We start from the raw sequence: 19,071 nt of genomic DNA, 5'->3' as shown, positions 1-19,071 counted from the left end.
CTTTTCCCCAGTTACAGTTTACAGTCAGCGTTACTCTGTAGTAGTTTCAGGTGTGCAGCACAGCGGTTAGCCAACCATACACTTAACAGAGGGATCCCCCGATACTCCCAGAACCCACCTGGCACCGTACATGATTATTACAGTATTACTATGTTTCGTGCGCTGTACTTCACCCCCCAGCCCACCCTATGTTCCAATTCAGAAGCAGGGACATCGGCCCCCTCGCCCGTGGCCCAGTGGGCTGCGAGGCCGCTGCTCCAGGCTCGAGCTGCGCTTAAGTCCGAGGCCTTGTGTGGGGAACCCCGGGCCTGCACCCCCTCCGGCTCGGCGCTCTGGGCTGAGGGGAGGTCCGGGGCCGGGCAGTGGTGGCTCCCCGCCTGTCACCCAGCCCTGGGAGCCCTTCCTCCAAGGAGGTGCTGGCCTCTGCGCAGCTCGTGTGTCGCAGGCGGCAGCCGCCTCTCCACCCCCCCGCCTCGTCCCCCTTGATCCACAGAACCCCATGGGTCCTGGGACAAACCCACCGGGCATGTTGGAGAACTGACGCTGACAGAGGCTGATGGACTCGCACCGCATTCTGCCGCGGGGCCAGCGCACCACCCGACCCCCGGCCTCGGCGGCCCCACTCCGCACCGCACGCCTGTGCTCAAGGACCGGCCCCGCCCCCGCCCCTGGAGCTGGGACCCTGCCGGCTGCGGCTGCTGCGGGCCCCCCACAGCCTGGCGACAGAGCCGAGGTCCACAGGGGCCCTTGGGCAACTTAATGAGCCTCTGTGGGGCTCAGTTTCCCCATCGATAAATGGGGTGGCTCTGTAATGTGTCATCCCTAAACTATGTGAGATACAGGTATGAACGTGAAGAAACCGCGGGGTTTATCATTTGCATTTTGTAACTTTTGACTATATACAAGAAAAAGTAACTCCAGAAATTTTAAAATAAGAAATGTGCGATTGTCGAAGAAGCTAGTTCTCTCTCCGTGGGAAGGGGGGGTGACTATGCTCTAAATTCAGGAGTCAGTCGGGCATAACCCTCACCCGCCCTGACTTAGCACCCGCAGTCTCATGCGGGGACGCTGACGGTCCCCACTGCCACGGGTCTGCTTCCAAATGTGGTGGACAGAAAACGGGCTTGGTCCGATGCAGGGAGACTAGTCGGAGGCGACTGCACAGGGGGAAAAAGTAAAAGCGCTATTAGACCCTGTTGCCACAGCAACAGCACAGCGAAGCTATTCTGCTGTTAACTCCTGGGAGAAAAGGCAGGATAAAAATGAGGATAAAGTTATCGCCCTATCTGGACCACAGGCACTTCATCTCTTTCCTCCACGGCCGCAGGCGTGTGTCGGCAAGTTCCTGCATCGGGGACGACCCCAGAGCGTGGCCGCAAACCCTGCTGAGCAGCCCCCGGGGACCCGGCGAGAATGCAGAGTCTGACTCAAAGGCAGGTCTGGGATGAGGTCCAACACGCCGAATTTCTAACACGCTCTCCACCATTAGCTGCAAAAATCTCACCTCGGACTTGGATTAACCCGATTTGGGTCAAATGCTCATCTTTCAGACAAGCACTGTGCTCCTACGCATGGCTCCTCTTGCCTGTCCAGGCCTCGGTCACATGCCCCACATCTGCGGCCTAAATATCACTGACCGCGATCAACGATGCCACCAAACAGAGCTCGAGGCACTCTTGTCAAAGACAGCGCTGACCAGTCAGAACCTGGCGGGGAGTCCACTCCATCCCGCCTCTTGGACACCCAGCGTGAGCACAGGCGCACACACGTCCCCCACGCATATCATTTTTTAAATGTCCGCCTAACCCAATGCACGGACCCAACACACATTGACTATGTATAAATATGTGCATTTCTCTCAACTAGACCCGGATGTGCCTCCAGTCGCACAGCCTGTGACAACAACGCATCGACCCATCCACACGCCCCAGCGTGCAATGGTACAGGGACAGCGGCACACGCACTCACGCCTGTCGAGCAAACGGCAAGCACAGCGCCCGGGGGCGGGGGCAGTGAGCCACGTCCTGCTGCACAAGGACCCCAGGGCTCCCTTCTCGGGCCGCGGGGTGAACTTCTTAGCCTGTCACCCGGGGGCCCCCAAGCTTCAGAGGCTGAGAAAGCCTCCCTTGACCTTTGTTCTCCAGCATGAACCACAGGGGCTTGGGGAAAGGGCCCCCGCAGAAGCACAGGCTGCTCAAAAAGCCCACTTCCTCTGGGTGCAAAGAAGGGCTCGTGGGGGTTCCCGTTGAACTGAACCATCTGGGACAACTTTGCCAGATTGGGTCATGATGTCACAGCAGCTCCCTGAAAACCGTGGTCTTCTGCCGGCAAAGCTGCTCTCCGGCGCCCCTCTGAGCTGCAGCCCCCTCAGGATGAGTCCTGCTAAGCCATGGTCAGTGACTCTGAGGCCCTCTTTTGTCCTTTCTGCTGCTGGAAAACGATCCCTCACAGAAAACCTGGACCGAACTTACAGTTGGTCAGTAGACTTCTGGTGTATTCGCACACAGAATCTGAACTTCTGAAATGTGTAAAGGACTCCTCGATTGAGGTACACTTGGAAATAACGGGGTGAAAATATTTTCTGAGCTCCCCAAACCTCAGCTCCTTCATCATCCCAGGCACCCACCCTCCAGAAGGTCAACGGGGAACAAAAATCTACTTTTTGTACAACATGAGATGGCTGACCGGCATCGTCATATTGGCAGCCATTTCTGCCACCATAATTCAGAGCCCAAAGAAGCTCGCGTTCCGTGTGGAAACCAAATAAAATGTCGATGTGTCAATTTGGGGGCACTATCATTCACTCCATTCCTGTCCAAAAGAGACCCATTTCCCCAGCCATCCTTAATCCTATGCGAGGTCTGTATGGAACAAGCAAGCTCACAACTACATAAATGAACCACACTTCTATTGGGTGGACATACTATCATTTGACGGGACATTGTGGAGGTTTTCGGGTTCTTCTCATCAGTCCAGGCCGCTGTATCAATCAGGGTCCAACACCCGGCTTCTCCTTACCCGGGCGGCGTGGGGAACAGAGCAAGCGTCAGTAGCTGTACTGCGCCGCTCAGGCCAGACCTCCCGCCGAGGGGACCCTCGGTGTCGGCCTCGGGCCACGCCCGCCTCCAGCGTTCCCGGTGTCCGGCCGAGGCTTACAGGCCCTTCCCGAGGCCCAGCTTGCGCGGGGGCTGCGGGTCCGATGCCGCACAAAGCGGCCCCCACCGTCCCCCGTTCTCGCCTGCTAAGGAGGACACGGTAGTGAGCCCGGCGAGGCTGGCTGCCTGCTTCTCCCGCACACGCTCCCTAGAGAACAGTTTGCAGGTGCACCTCGAAGCACAAAAGGTGACAACTGTCAGGAGGCGGCCCACAGCCCCCGCGACCCACACACGGAAATTCAGTCCCTCAAACCAAGTCTTGGGACTGGGCCGTGGGAGGCCGTCACGCAGGCTCTGACAGACCTCTTGCTCGGTGAGCCGCTTCACGTCCTGGAGCTGCCGGTGATCGATGTGTCCTTTGAGATGAGTCGAGACGGCCCCCCACCGAAGGCGACGTTGTGTCTCCTCCCAAGAGCACTGGGAGGAGTTCCATTTCGGGGGGGTGACACACACAGCTCTGAGAAACCCGGGACACACGTAATAAGCTCTTGACGAGTGACAAGAGCATCCTGCCGTTCTCCCAGCCACGGCACGGCCGGTTCTGCGGCCGAGAGCCTGGAAAGGATCTCTTGGTCAGTACGGGTTTGCCGGACCGTTTCCTGACTTGTACTGCTGAGGAGGACATCATCAGCGTGAGCGGCCTGGACAGACTCGGCTAAGGCAGTGGCAGCCGCTGCCGCGGAGGCGGCTACGACGAGAGCAGAAACAACGCAGGCGGTAAGAGCTCCTAGGAAGCGCGGCACCCTCACTCGGGAGATGGCACGACTGAGCTCCTAGGGAGAGCGGCCAGGCCTTTGGATCTTCCCGTTCACGGGTAACAGTAACCGGCCGCCAGATTTCTGTTTGCCGACTACAAAACCCACGGTGAGGGTAAGTTGAGTAACCACCTCAGCGCGGGTAAGACAGCTAGCACAGACAGAGCCGGGGGAGTACAGAGACTACATGTCCTAGAGTCAGCATCACAGGTCAGATGAGGCGCCCCCCCTTGATGACTCAGGAGCCGACCGGTGGTTCCCAGGGGCGTCCCCCGTCTCCCCACCGCACCGGGGGAGGGGGTGGGGACCTGCTCTTTGCATTAGGGAGTGTGTCACCCCGTTGTCCTCACGACCCAGTAGCTCCTAGGTCTAGAATTGTACAGTGTTCCAAAGACTTACACGCGTCCTTCTCCTTTATTCCTTTTCTACTTCCACGCCACACACGGATGTGGCGAATGCCTCGTTCCTTTACTCCTTCCCACCCTTCCCCTTCACAATCCGAAACCCACTCTCTCCTCCCTCCCCCTTCACAATCCTCCTTCAACTTCACAGACCGTCTACGACTCACTGGAACCTGCAGCAACGCACATACCTAACGTTCTAAGTTAACTGGAATAAGCCTCGCAGAACGGAGGCCCCGCCAGGTCGCCAACCATTTACCGAAGCAGCACAGTATGAAATGGAGAGGGGGAAACTCACAGACGAAGCAAACAGGGGCGAAGGAAGGGCACAGGTAGGAGACAAAAGCCGGGAAGGGCCAACGCTTCCCACTCGGGGCTAAAATCCTGCCTTCTTCCCTGACCAAAGGCATGGTTTCAGGGGTTCAGGTGGCTGCTCACACACACGCAGCCATCGCTGTGTAAGGCGGGGGGACGCGGGAGCGGTACAGACGTCACCGGGGTCGTCGCAGAAAGGGGGGAAGAAGACCTAGGGGCCGGGCAAATCGGAACGAAGAGGCATCGTCACGAGAGGGGTACTCGGACGCACGTCGACTGGCCGGATGCCGCCTGGGGTGCGGAGGGCTGCCGCGAGCCTGCCGCGCAGGCCAATGACTTAAACGGACTCTGCTCCCGGCCCGGTCTGGAGGCAGCAAAGGCCAAGGGACCCAGGTCGCGGGGCCCGTCTTCCTGCTGCCACTGCCGTCCCCGCCCCACGTTCCCCCATACTTCTAAGTCCAGAGAGCCTTCCCCTGGGGGCCACGGACAGTAGCTCCTCGCGGTCTGCCGTAAGGTCACTAAGGTTCGCTCTTCAGCCTGACGTCCTGCGGCCTTAAGCCGCTGCCGAAGCGGTTGAAAATGCCCGTATCTCCCGCTCCTCGGAGAGTGCCCAGCCCGCTCTGGCGGCTGCGATGCCTTTGCCTCCCTTTTCGCTTTCGCCCTCGCTCGTCTCCGCTCCGCTCCATCTAGTCCTAGACGTGTCTTCTAACTAAAGGCTACGGGGTCAAGTGTCGTGGGTCCAAGTGTGCTGCTTGTGAGGACGGCTCCCGGGGGCGGGCCCCCTCGGCCGCCCCTCACTCCCTCGGCGTGTCTCGGTTTCTCCCCTGCTTGTCTAGAACAGGCAGGGGGGCTCGGAGTGCTGGGTGACCAACCCTTATGGCGCACGTCCCCGGAGGAGCCGAAAGTTACATTACCGTGACTGGGATTCCCTGTGAGGCCCCTGCACGTCTTAGGGGTCAACCCCAGACACCCCCGCGAGGCCCCCACTCACGCAGGGACGCCCGAGAACCCGGGCCGGGGGGAGGAAGTGCCTCTTATCTTCGGAGTCCGGGCGCGACCGGAGCACTCATTCCAGACCTGACTACTTGAACTGTTTAATGGCTGGAGGCTTCCTAGCTATCCCTGAGCGCGGAGGGAGAGGAGAGAAAGCGGTCTGGGAAAGCCAGCACTTTCTACTCCAGGCTAGACTCTTGCTTTCTCCTCCTGAGGACTAAACCTAGGTGGGGAGTGTGCCGCGGGGGAGGGGGGCCGTGAGTGCTCGTGCAGTGTGCCTCCCGTTGCGTGGACTTTTGCTTGCGGCTGGCGGGAAACCTAGTGTTCTGTCCCGGTCCACGTTCCAGCTTATCCTCTCACGGGAGTCTTTACTGCGGCGAGCGCCCTAGTGGCCTTTAAACGCTCGACCCGTGCCCGCGGGGTGCGGCCAATTCTCAAGGGAGAGAAAGCAACATCCTGCCAGGAGCGTTTGGGTTCAAACCGAATTGTCAGGCGTTGCCTGGGGCGGACAAAAGGCAGGGCAGGAGAATCAAAAACAAACGCCAGCGGGCACAAGAGGCGGTCCTCAAAGAAACCCCCCTTTTCCCTCGTCTGCGCGCCCCCGCAGCCTAACCCGCAAGCGAGGGCGCCGCCGGGTCCCTCCCCGGGGGCGAAAGGCGCCCGAACTCCCCTCCAGCAGGCGTGCGGTCCGCCTCGGTGGCCCGCGTAGCCTCTGTCCCTGCTCGGGCGCCAGTGACGGAGGCCCTGTCCCGCAGACTCCTCCCAGCCGCCGCACACCAAGAAATGAACTGTACCAGGCACGACGCGCCCGTCAAGGAGCGGGGGCGGCGGCTCCCTCTCGCGGAGGATGCCCCGAGCCCCCCGTGACGTGGCTTCCATGGGGAACCGTACGCGTGCGGGGTGGAGCGTGCACGCCGAGCTCAGCGATCCACACCGAAGGGCCACAGAGGTTTGCGGCAGGGTCTGCCACACGTGCTGCGGGGCGGGGCGCCGGACGGGGCTCGGGACGTTTCTCCCTGCCGTGAGGTCCAACACCCGGCTTCTCCTTACCCGGGCGGCGTGGGGAACAGAGCAAGCGTCAGTAGCTGTACTGCGCCGCTCAGGCCAGACCTCCCGCCGAGGGGACCCTCGGTGTCGGCCTCGGGCCACGCCCGCCTCCAGCGTTCCCGGTGTCCGGCCGAGGCTTACAGGCCCTTCCCGAGGCCCAGCTCGCGCAGGGGCTGCGGGTCCGATGCCGCACAAAGCGGCCCCCACCGTCCCCCGTTCTCGCCTGCTAAGGCGGACACGGTAGTGAGCCCGGCGAGGCTGGCTGCCTGCTTCTCCCGCACACGCTCCCTAGAGAACAGTGTGCAGGTGCATCTCGAAGCACAAAAGATGACAACCGTCAGGAGGCGGCCCACAGCCCCCGCGACCCACACACGGAAATTCAGTCCCTCAAACCAAGTCTTGGGACTGGGCCGTGGGAGGCCGTCACGCAGGCTCTGACAGACCTCTTGCTCGGTGAGCCGCTTCACGTCCTGGAGCTGCCGGTGATCGATGTGTCCTTTGAGATGAGTCGAGACGGCCCCCCCACCGAAGGCGACGTTGTGTCTCCTCCCAAGAGCACTGGGAGGAGTTCCATTTCGGGGGGGTGACACACACAGCTCTGAGAAACCCGGGACACACGTAATAAGCTCTTGACGAGTGACAAGAGCATCCTGCCGTTCTCCCAGCCACGGCACGGCCGGTTCTGCGGCCGAGAGCCTGGAAAGGATCTCTTGGTCAGTACGGGTTTGCCGGACCGTTTCCTGACTTGTACTGCTGAGGAGGACATCATCAGCGTGAGCGGCCTGGACAGACTCGGCTAAGGCAGTGGCAGCCGCTGCCGCGGAGGCGGCTACGACGAGAGCAGAAACAACGCAGGCGGTAAGAGCTCCTAGGAAGCGCGGCACCCTCACTCGGGAGATGGCACGACTGAGCTCCTAGGGAGAGCGGCCAGGCCTTTGGATCTTCCCGTTCACGGGTAACAGTAACCGGCCGCCAGATTTCTGTTTGCCGACTACAAAACCCACGGTGAGGGTAAGTTGAGTAACCACCTCAGCGCGGGTAAGACAGCTAGCACAGACAGAGCCGGGGGAGTACAGAGACTACATGTCCTAGAGTCAGCATCACAGGTCAGATGAGGCGCCCCCCCTTGATGACTCAGGAGCCGACCGGTGGTTCCCAGGGGCGTCCCCCGTCTCCCCCACCGCACCGGGGGGAGGGGGGTGGGGACCTGCTCTTTGCATTAGGGAGTGTGTCACCCCGTTGTCCTCACGACCCAGTAGCTCCTAGGTCTAGAATTGTACAGTGTTCCAAAGACTTACACGCGTCCTTCTCCTTTATTCCTTTTCTACTTCCACGCCACACACGGATGTGGCGAATGCCTCGTTCCTTTACTCCTTCCCACCCTTCCCCTTCACAATCCGAAACCCACTCTCTCCTCCCTCCCCCTTCACAATCCTCCTTCAACTTCACAGACCGTCTACGACTCACTGGAACCTGCAGCAACGCACATACCTAACGTTCTAAGTTAACTGGAATAAGCCTCGCAGAACGGAGGCCCCGCCAGGTCGCCAACCATTTACCGAAGCAGCACAGTATGAAATGGAGAGGGGGAAACTCACAGACGAAGCAAACAGGGGCGAAGGAAGGGCACAGGTAGGAGACAAAAGCCGGGAAGGGCCAACGCTTCCCACTCGGGGCTAAAATCCTGCCTTCTTCCCTGACCAAAGGCATGGTTTCAGGGGTTCAGGTGGCTGCTCACACACACGCAGCCATCGCTGTGTAAGGCGGGGGGACGCGGGAGCGGTACAGACGTCACCGGGGTCGTCGCAGAAAGGGGGGAAGAAGACCTAGGGGCCGGGCAAATCGGAACGAAGAGGCATCGTCACGAGAGGGGTACTCGGACGCACGTCGACTGGCCGGATGCCGCCTGGGGTGCGGAGGGCTGCCGCGAGCCTGCCGCGCAGGCCAATGACTTAAACGGACTCTGCTCCCGGCCCGGTCTGGAGGCAGCAAAGGCCAAGGGACCCAGGTCGCGGGGCCCGTCTTCCCGCTGCCACTTCCGTCCCCGCCCCACGTTCCCCCATACTTCTAAGTCTAGAGAGCCTTCCCCTGGGGGCCACGGACAGTAGCTCCTCGCGGTCTGCCGTAAGGTCACTAAGGTTCGCTCTTCAGCCTGACGTCCTGCGGCCTTAAGCCGCTGCCGAAGCGGTTGAAAATGCCCGTATCTCCCGCTCCTCGGAGAGTGCCCAGCCCGCTCTGGCGGCTGCGATGCCTTTGCCTCCCTTTTCGCTTTCGCCCTCGCTCGTCTCCGCTCCGCTCCATCTAGTCCTAGACGTGTCTTCTAACTAAAGGCTACGGGGTCAAGTGTCGTGGGTCCAAGTGTGCTGCTTGTGAGGACGGCTCCCGGGGGCGGGCCCCCTCGGCCGCCCCTCACTCCCTCGGCGTGTCTCGGTTTCTCCCCTGCTTGTCTAGAACAGGCAGGGGGGCTCGGAGTGCTGGGTGACCAACCCTTATGGCGCACGTCCCCGGAGGAGCCGAAAGTTACATTACCGTGACTGGGATTCCCTGTGAGGCCCCTGCACGTCTTAGGGGTCAACCCCAGACACCCCCGCGAGGCCCCCACTCACGCAGGGACGCCCGAGAACCCGGGCCGGGGGGAGGAAGTGCCTCTTATCTTCGGAGTCCGGGCGCGACCGGAGCACTCATTCCAGACCTGACTACTTGAACTGTTTAATGGCTGGAGGCTTCCTAGCTATCCCTGAGCGCGGAGGGAGAGGAGAGAAAGCGGTCTGGGAAAGCCAGCACTTTCTACTCCAGGCTAGACTCTTGCTTTCTCCTCCTGAGGACTAAACCTAGGTGGGGAGTGTGCCGCGGGGAGGGGGCCGTGAGTGCTCGTGCAGTGTGCCTCCCGTTGCGTGGACTTTTGCTTGCGGCTGGCGGGAAACCTAGTGTTCTGTCCCGGTCCACGTTCCAGCTTATCCTCTCACGGGAGTCTTTACTGCGGCGAGCGCCCTAGTGGCCTTTAAACGCTCGACCCGTGCCCGCGGGGTGCGGCCAATTCTCAAGGGAGAGAAAGCAACATCCTGCCAGGAGCGTTTGGGTTCAAACCGAATTGTCAGGCGTTGCCTGGGGCGGACAAAAGGCAGGGCAGGAGAATCAAAAACAAACGCCAGCGGGCACAAGAGGCGGCCCTCAAAGAAACCCCCCCTTTTCCCTCGTCTGCGCGCCCCCGCAGCCTAACCCGCAAGCGAGGGCGCCGCCGGGTCCCTCCCCGGGGGCGAAAGGCGCCCGAACTCCCCTCCAGCAGGCGTGCGGTCCGCCTCGGTGGCCCGCGTAGCCTCTGTCCCTGCTCGGGCGCCAGTGACGGAGGCCCTGTCCCGCAGACTCCTCCCAGCCGCCGCACACCAAGAAATGAACTGTACCAGGCACGATGCGCCCGTCAAGGAGCGGGGGCGGCGGCTCCCTCTCGCGGAGGATGCCCCGAGCCCCCCGTGACGTGGCTTCCATGGGGAACCGTACGCGTGCGGGGTGGAGCGTGCACGCCGAGCTCAGCGATCCACACCGAAGGGCCACAGAGGTTTGCGGCAGGGTCTGCCACACGTGCTGCGGGGCGGGGCGCCGGACGGGGCTCGGGACGTTTCTCCCTGCCGTGAGGTCCAACACCCGGCTTCTCCTTACCCGGGCGGTGTGGGGAACAGAGCAAGCGTCAGTAGCTGTACTGCGCCGCTCAGGCCAGACCTCCCGCCGAGGGGACCCTCGGTGTCGGCCTCGGGCCACGCCCGCCTCCAGCGTTCCCGGTGTCCGGCCGAGGCTTACAGGCCCTTCCCGAGGCCCAGCTCGCGCGGGGGCTGCGAGTCTCGATACCGCACAAGCAGCCCCCTATATCTTACAAGTTTTTTAAATAAATGCTCTTCAAGAAAGAAAGGAGATTCTTATTATTTCAGAACTAAGTCTCTCATTTTTAATTTATATTTGCTGATAGTTGGGTATGAAGAATGTACTTCCTAAATTGTGTTTCAAGTGGTTCTTTTAAGAAATAAATCATGATGTTCTTCTAAGAGGAGGGTAGTATTCTTTCAATAGGAATCGCGAGGATAATGAAAGCCATGAACCGTAGTGATGTTAAAACCCACTTTATGCAACGTGGTTTGTACAATTTTAAAGAGCCTCAATGTCAGTGAATGCACAACCAGGCATCAGTTGCTATGGCAGCAAAAGTTAGTGTTTTTCTCATGTACTTGGTGGTGAACTGTCTGCAGCTGCTGCTGAGGGCAGGAAGCCATGTTCCTAGCATGGAGTACTTTGTGTTTGTGCTGTATTCCAGGCAGGAATAGGCTGAGAGGGCTGTGTGAATTCATGGTGTAAATATAGGGCAGGCACAGCATGAGGTCTGAGCCGTTGCAAGTCAAAAGGTAGAGAAACGCTGAAAAGCAGAGGTGCCTGGCTCCCCCACTTCCACGCAGTTCTGACTGAGGGTCGCAGCCTGAGGTCACTGTGCGCTGCGCAGAAATTTAGTGATTTTACACACATGGTCTCCCTCAACCCTCCAACAAGTCAGCGGGACTTGTATCACCCACCCATTTCACAGAAGAGGAGGTGAGGGCTTATGAATGTAAAGGTGACATGTCCAACGTCACTGAGTTGGTGGCAGAGTCAAACAAAATCTAGGCTCTCAGTCTCAAAGTGAGGGGAGTTGACAGTATTGATATGAGAGGAAATTCAGAGAAGAAATCTGTTTTCCTGGAGCAGGTACTCGAGGTTAGAGGAGGTACCAGAATCGCCACCAGTGGCGAATTTAGGTTCAGCTTAGCTAGACAGACAGAGGCAAAACGAAGAGCAAAAGCCGGTGGCATAAATCGGAGACGTTGAACCAGTGCACCACAAGAATTTCTAAAACACGCAACACCTGACTATTTAGTCAGGGCACTGACCTCTTTCCCCTTAGATAGTCAAATAAAAAAAAAAAATGACAAGAGCCAGCACAGCAATAACCACTGGGTGTGACTGAACCAAAATTATACCTATTTTGTGTGTGTGTGAGATCAGCCAGAAATCCAGTTTTTGGTGTACCGCAGAATCTTAGTAATTAGCCGATGTGTGGCATGAGATGAAAAAGGTTGAAAACTGCCTGCACAGATGAGTGCTTCACCAGAATGTGAGTCACGAGAGGGTGAGCATTTTGTCGGGTTCATTCACGGCTGTGTCTCTGGGCCTTAGAAAAGTGCTGGGTATGCAGAAGCTCTTTAATAGAAAGCTGCTGGGTGGCTGTTCGAAGAACCCTACGACAGCGTAAGGCTGAGGAAAAGCACAGCGGGAGTTTAACCAGTGGACTCAGGCTCTCAGTACGGACTGGAACAGCACACAGCAAGGACCGTGACGGGTCTAAGACTTGATCCTGCTGACAAGCCACCAAGTGAGCCCATCACAGCTCCATGGATGCTGGCAGAAGGTACAAGTCTCCTGGGTCAGAGACAAAAGACTTTGAGATGACAGTGACAGCAATAGCAGAACATCAGCAAACTCTGTCCCATGGGGCGATGTAAAGAGGTCCAGGAGTCACAAAGCGTGATACCCCCCTGGAGTGACAACCTAGGGCTTCTGCACCCAGACCTAAAGAGCATGCAGCCTGCACTCCTCAGCCCTCTCGGAAGCCAGCCACCAGAACACAGGCCAGGTCACCGTGCTGGAGAGACCAGCCATCCTGGCTGACAAGGTGGGCTCTGGGGGCTTTGGGGATGTTCAGGTGGAGGTGTCAAGAGGAAAGTCAACGCAGGGAAGTGCTCCATGTTTCTCTGAACAGAAGCAGGCCTTCCCTCTGCTGCTGGGACAAAGAGCTGCCTGTGCCACCGGAGGAGTGCACAGCTGTACACGGGCAGGCTGTGCGTGCGTCTGGGAGGCATGTGTACGGTGTGTGGGATGAGTGTGTGAAGCAGGCTCTGCAGTCCCTGCAACGCAGCAGCATTCCTCCTACAGAGCAGGCCTCGGCCACTCTTGCCTCCCCAATGCCCAGACCACTAGGCTGTCAAGCCTGGCAGCCAGGGCCTGCCTCTGCTGGGATCTGATGCCATGCTTGAGGTCTGCTGGGGAGCCCTTCCTCGTGCACCCTTGGGGGCCATCCTAGTGTGCCAGCCTCTCCTCCTTGCTGGCCTCCAGGCCCGCACCATCTCACCCTCTGCATTCCCCAGCCTCCCCACTGTGCCATCGGGGAGTGGGGGTGAACGCCCATCCCGCTCCTTCCCCTGAGCAGCAGCTCTCCTGAAGGGTGCCCTTCCTCAATACCCCTGCAGGGGTCGCTGCTAGTCCTTGCCCACACTGCTCTGTGGCTCCTCCCACCCCATCCCCGGCACAGCAGGGCAACTGTAACATGGCTCCAAGGAGGGTCCTGATTAGTCAAGGCCAATCATGGCACTCCCCGTCTCTAGCAGGGCAAGAGACAGGGTATAGGAGTTAACATGTGAGCCAGTTCTGACAATGAGCTGAAAGGGGAGGTCTACTCAAGGATTCTGGGAAAGTTCCTTGCCCTAGGACGGAATCCAACCAGCTTCCCATTTGCCAATAGTTTCCACAGTGCTGCGTCTACCCACAGGGGCGCCTTTAACTACCTGGTACCACAGCTCTATGCAAACCAGCCACGGCCCATGCCCGCTCATGGCAGACCCCGCACCAGTCACAGGGCTCCTCTGGCAGCTCCGAGCCCCAAGGGTACCAGGGCCCAACCTGCGAGTTCCTGCTGAAGGACGGTCCTGAGCAAGAGCAAATGTCATTTGCCGTAGCACTGTGTCCAGTTCTGTTTTCTGTAAACTACACACAGATACTCTGTCCAGTCTGCAGTGTTCATCATGTTTGCTTTAAATCATGAGGGGAAAATAACCCTTGCCATAAATTATAAGCATCTGTGACATGGATCAACACAAACAGGTTCCACTGAGCAAGGTCAGCTCAGATGAAAAGTCAGCATCTACGGAAGCCGCACTGCACATTTTGCTCTGGGCTTCCAGGGAGCCAAAGTTCAAGGGGAATCTTGGTGAGTTGGGGAATAATTCTTCATTCAATCAACCAAAAACCTACCAGGAGTGCCGGTGCTCTCCTCCCTACCAGGCACTGTGCTCGGCACAGGCTGGGGGTAAATGGTGACAAGACAGATATGACTCTTGTCCTCATGGAGTTTACTTTCTGGTGGGGAAAACAGATTTTTTAAAAAGCAAGTAAACAGACAAATCAGTAAAATGTTTACAAATTCTAAAACATGGAATGAAATTAACAAATAAGAGACTAAGAGAGTAAGGGATATGGAGGTCTATGTACACACACACACACACACACACACACACACACAAAGGTGGTCAGGGAAGGCCCCCATGTGGAACAAACAATAAGCTCAGATCAATGGGACAAAAAGGAGCTAATCAAGAAGAGAGAGAAAAGGGAGGCCAAGTGGTAGGAACACCATGTGCAAAGATCCTGGGGCAGGAAAGAGGTTGGATACAGATGTGCCACTTGCTCCAAGCTACGCACTGCATAACTCTGATCCACCTCCTCATCTTCTTAGAGTCAGTGTTTCCCTGCTGCACATGAGCAGCCACATGTCAGTCTACAAACCCCAGGGCGCCCTCCCCCACACCGCGCTACAGATGCAGCCACACCTCCCCAGGCGCTGAATCAATTCGGATTTGAGGCAAGAGTGCCTCAGCCTGCCCAGATTCCCGCAGGGTGAGGCTAGATACTCAGCCACTCTTTGACCCCTGGGATCCCAAGCGACCCATTATTACAGGCCCTGTGCCCTGGGTTTCTCCTCATCAGGATCATGGAACAGCTGTAAGTAACGCATGGCTCCTGGGGGCTCCCTGCAAGTTCTCTGCATCCTTGCCCCTCAGACCATATATGCTTGAGTCCACAATTCCCAAACCATCGATGCAAAGAAACTAATAGAGACAGAGAACCCTGGACAGAATTTGCTTGTGACTGACCTTCCTTCCTCCACTCACTCAATCGTTACGTGATACAGGCTGAGCTCCCCAGACTGAGGGGCTTTGGAAAGAGACTGAGAAACCTATTTGGTATTGCAGGAGCCCATTTTGGTAAATATAATAGTTTATAAAAAAAAGCCAAAATCAGAAAGCAAAAATATGAGTTGTTATCTATTTTACATATTGCTTTAATTTTTTACAAAGAACCTGCATTACTCTTAAAATCATACAGAATGATTCCAGAGTCCCCACCAGGAACTCCAAGACCTGCATGAGGGGGCCGGTCAGCCTCCTAGTGCCAGTAGTGGGGGACGTGGGGGATGTGGAGAAGGGATTTTCTTGGTCCAAGCTTTAGGTTGGTGGTTCTCAGCCCCGGCTCTGCTCTGGAATCACCTGGGAAAGCTTCCTAAAGGACTGAGGTCCAGGTCCCACGCTCAGAGGTTCTGAGTTAACAGGGCTGTGTGAGTCTGGGCACACAGATTTTAAAAATCTTTCCAAGTGGTCCTAAAGTACCCCAGGATTGAGGCCCCCTGGGGCGATCTGGTTATTTTCCTGACTTACGTCTCCTTCAGAACCTCTCCCTAGGCCCAGGGAGGACGGTTTTGCTCCTGCTACACTGCCATACCTAGGGCCCCACAGAGAAGGAGCCTGGGCTGGCCGAAACTCCACGAGCCAGGGACTGTGTTTTGTCACTGTGTCCGTAACAGCCCAGCCCAAGGCCTGGCACAGATGAGGGACTCTGTGAAAAGGGGTGGCATGAGGGGTATGGGGAGGGAGGGAAGGAAAGAGTCTGGAGCCCTCCCTCCCTCCCTCCCTCCCTCGAGCTTTAAATCCTCCCGGGTGTGGGCTGCAGACCAGCAGTGTCCCATCACCAGGCACTTGCTAGAAATGCACCCGCAGACCCTGCCCCAGAATGACAGCATGCATTTTAACAAGACCCCAGGTGGTTCACATCATATTAGTAGGTCTTCAACTTTGCAGCACATTAAAATCACCCATGAAAGTGTAACCTGCCATCACCTTTGGTAGGTACTCATGAAATGTCGCAGGTGACTCCTTGCAGCCCAGGGTCAGAACTCATGAACCACGGGTCTGCAACAGTGCTCTCCATGCGGGCCCTCCCTAGGGTCTGGCCCATCTGAGAGATCCTGCCCCCATTCAGGACACAAGCCAACCACTCTGCAACCCTGGGACCACCTGCTCAGGTCTATATGGACACTAGGGACAGACCCAGTTCAAATCCCATCCCTGTCACTTCCTGAGTGACTCTCAGTCAGCCACTCCGCCCCTCCGTACCTGTTTTCCCTCCCCTCTGCACAACGGAGCTAATGAGGGGCTGTCGGGGCCAGAGAACCTACTCCACAGCATGAGTAGGATCCAAAGCACCTAGAAGAGCCTGGATTAAGAACCTCGCTCCTGCTTCCATAAAGAAGGCAAAAGAGAAAGAAAGTGCTCCAAGTGTAGGGTCCCTCCTGGGAAAATCAAGACTAAATGAAGAGGCTTAGCCATCTGCCCTCTGTTTTCATTATTCACGAAGAAAGATCTGCCTCACCAGGTCCTTAGAGTCCCCCAGCACCCAGAGGGAAGGCTGAGGTTCACATGGTCAGCAGCTCTCCCCGATGCCCCGCCCCCGCTCCCAGGAACGCTGGCCTGCGCCATTGTGCCAGGACTGGGCAGCCAAAAGTCGTCCATAGCGGGGTCTCTCGGTGTCCCCCTGGCGCTGAAAAATGGTCTCCCTCCCTCCTTCCTCCCTCCCTCCCTCCTCCCTCCCTCCAGCCGGCTGTGCACAGCCGTCCCTGCTGCAGACAGGCCGGTGGGCCAGGCGCCCTCCTGCCCGAGCACGGCTGCTGCCTCTGCCGCAGATGGCGCGCGCTCCCCGCTCCAGCGCCTGCGAGCCAGCGGCCCGCACCCTCCCGGTGCAGCAGCATGCGGGCGCTGTGACGTTCTCAGATAAATGCCCTGTAACTGTGTAGGCGAATGAAAGCTAAAAATAAGAACGGAAAATCTATCATTAAGGTATCATTGCGCCAGCGCAGCTATTTGAAGGCTCCCATAGTCCCCAGCGCCTGCATTTGAAGCCCGCCCTCAGGCTTTGGGGGGTATTTGCAGAAAACTCCCAGCATCGGCTAGCTTGCCAGACCTCAGGGCGCTTGGGTGGCGCCCAGTAATTATGGCAACACTGAAAATAAAGCAATGCTCACCTCTCCCTCCCCACCTCACCCCCTGGATTGCCCTTCTGTTGCTGGGGAAGCCACCAGGAGTGGGGCTGGATGCGGAAATGAATGTGACCTGGCCGATTGCACAAAGATTAGGATTAAAGGCTCTTTTAGATCCACTTTACATCCACCTTCCTCCGTCCAACTTGGATTAGAAAAATAAAATACCAGGAGGGGGCCTTTGGAGAAAATGACAACTGAAAATTTACCCCAGGTCTCCTGCATCCCGCAAAGAGATGAAAGATGCAAACTCGGGGATGGCGAGCCTCCAGGATTCCACAGGGTTAACAGAAATTGATCTGATTTGCTTTTTAACACCCGAAGAGGAGAGGAGGGACCAGGGGCGGGCAGACAAGGATTGTGTTTTTGTGTGTGTGTCCGGGAGAGGGAGGAGGCACCAAGGTACAGCCTGCGTGGCTCTGCGCCTGGCAGGCTGCGTGTGTGTCCCTGTCCGCGCTGCTGAAACGGGCTCTTCGAGGGATCGGCGTCACATGACTCCGCCTGCCCCTCGCCAGCGAGGCAGCTCCCCACTCCCTCATTTTCGCAGGTGCGGAGGGGCAGGGTCTCGGGGCATCTCCGGGGTCCCAGGGCTCTGCGGAGCAGAGGAGAGGTCTCGGCAGGGAATGGTACATCTGGATCGCAAGAGCCGTGGCTAGGCGCCAGATCCCGGAGTGTAGACATTTGCGGGGGGAGGGGAGAGCGAGAAGGAGCGAGCCAGTGCCAGAGAGAGGCAGCACGCAGCGCACTGACTGGGGGCTGCCGGGGCGCGCAGAGAAGATGTAAGCGAGTGGGGTCTAGCTGGCCTCGGAGCACCATGCAGAAGGGGATCCGGCTGAACGATGGCCATGTCGCATCCCTGGGGCTGCTGGCGCGCAAGGACGGCACACGCAAAGGCTACCTGAGCAAGCGGAGTTCGGACAATACAAAATGGCAAACCAAGTGGTTTGCGCTGCTGCAGAACCTGCTCTTCTACTTCGAAAGCGACTCCAGCTCGCGGCCCTCAGGGCTCTACCTGCTGGAGGGCTGCGTCTGCGACCGCGCGCCCTCCCCCAAACCTGCACTCTCAGCCAAGGAGCCGCTGGAGAAACAGGTGAGGCCAGCGCCGCACCTGACCTCTCAGCACCCCAGGGCTCAGGGCCTTCAGCCGGCCGGTAGGACCCAAACTTTGGTTCCTGCACTCTCAGCACTCTTGGCTCAGAAGAGGGTTGACCCGAGCGGGTGGGTGACCCCGCGGTGGGTGGAGAGTGCAGGGACTGCGGGCAGGGAGTAGGTGCGGGTTGCGACTGCCCTTCACCGGCAAGCTTCGCGGGAGCAGGGCCAGAGCGGCCGGGAGGCGGGAGGCGGAGATGTGAAGGGAGATGGGGCGGGGGGGGGGGGGCAGATGGAGATGATGGATGTGAACCCACGTCCAGCCCCAAATGGTGCTCCCCGTCTCCACTCCCACCCCTCAGCCCCAGGGATCCCCTACTGTTTGCCCGGAGCTGGGAAGTGTAATTCCCAGTGATGAAGCAGGGGAAGGGTGAGATGGAGGCATCCCAGCGCCGCTGCCCCAGCTCCCGCCTCACTGCAGCCGGGAGCAAAAAAGAGGAGCCTTCGCTGGCGCTGCCGAGTTCGGGGGTTGCGGTTCGCAGGGGTCGGCTGGGTGCCATTGACCAGTGATGGTCTCCTAACCGGCCCCAGGCCCCAGCAACAAACCAAGGGGTTCCCAGCACCCCACTGACATGCCGGGCCAGGGTGCTGCGGAGGCTGCGGGCGGGACAAGGGGCGCCTCTCTCCTCCCCCGCCCCCTGCGCCTCCACCACCGCAGTCCCAGCTACAGCGCTGCTGCACTCGCGTTTCTTGAGCTGCCAGGGACAGGGCCGGGCCGGGCCTGGATGTGACAGGCTCCGGCCCAGTGGGGTGCGCCCTCAGCGTGGAGGGAGGGAAAGGCACCTGCAAGGCGCCGAGTGAGGAGGAGGAGATGGGGGGGGGGCAGTTTTTAAGCTCGATGCCCTGACCCAAGGCATCTGGTCCGACCCCTGCCTCTGGGGAGGTAAAGTGAAAGCCAGTGGGTCCTGAAGTGTCAATGCCAGAAGAGCCCCGAGAGTTCCCTGGGGGCCCAACCAGGTGATTATTACCTAGGTGAGGACACTAAGGCCCAGGGAGAGGGCATGATGTGTCCGGTGCCACGTCAGGAGTCGAGGCCACCTCAGGGTTCTGAGAAGCAACTGTGATCTCAGGAGCCACTGCTACATGTAGACCAG

General features: G+C 58.5%; 1 protein-coding gene across 1 annotated transcript in view; it reads left to right on the top strand.

Annotated features, from left to right (window-relative positions):
- The first annotated feature begins 17,301 nt into the window (after nucleotides 1-17,301).
- RASGRF1 (Ras protein specific guanine nucleotide releasing factor 1) overlaps nucleotides 17,302-19,071 on the top strand; it is a 46,195-nt gene continuing 44,425 nt past the window's right edge. Inside the window, exon 1 of the mRNA XM_054588356.1 lies at nucleotides 17,302-17,918. Coding sequence (XP_054444331.1) covers nucleotides 17,643-17,918 — 276 coding nt within the window. The 5' untranslated portion in view covers nucleotides 17,302-17,642. The remainder of the gene's footprint in view (nucleotides 17,919-19,071) is intronic.

This window comes from Pteronotus mesoamericanus, unplaced genomic scaffold (assembly GCF_021234165.1).
Source record: "Pteronotus mesoamericanus isolate MK-2021 breed Mesoamerican mustached bat unplaced genomic scaffold, CSHL_Meso_final contig_1242, whole genome shotgun sequence".
Classification (NCBI taxonomy): domain Eukaryota; kingdom Metazoa; phylum Chordata; class Mammalia; order Chiroptera; family Mormoopidae; genus Pteronotus; species Pteronotus mesoamericanus.
Note: the sequence above shows the minus strand (reverse complement) of the source record. Positions and strands in the feature narration are given on the sequence as shown.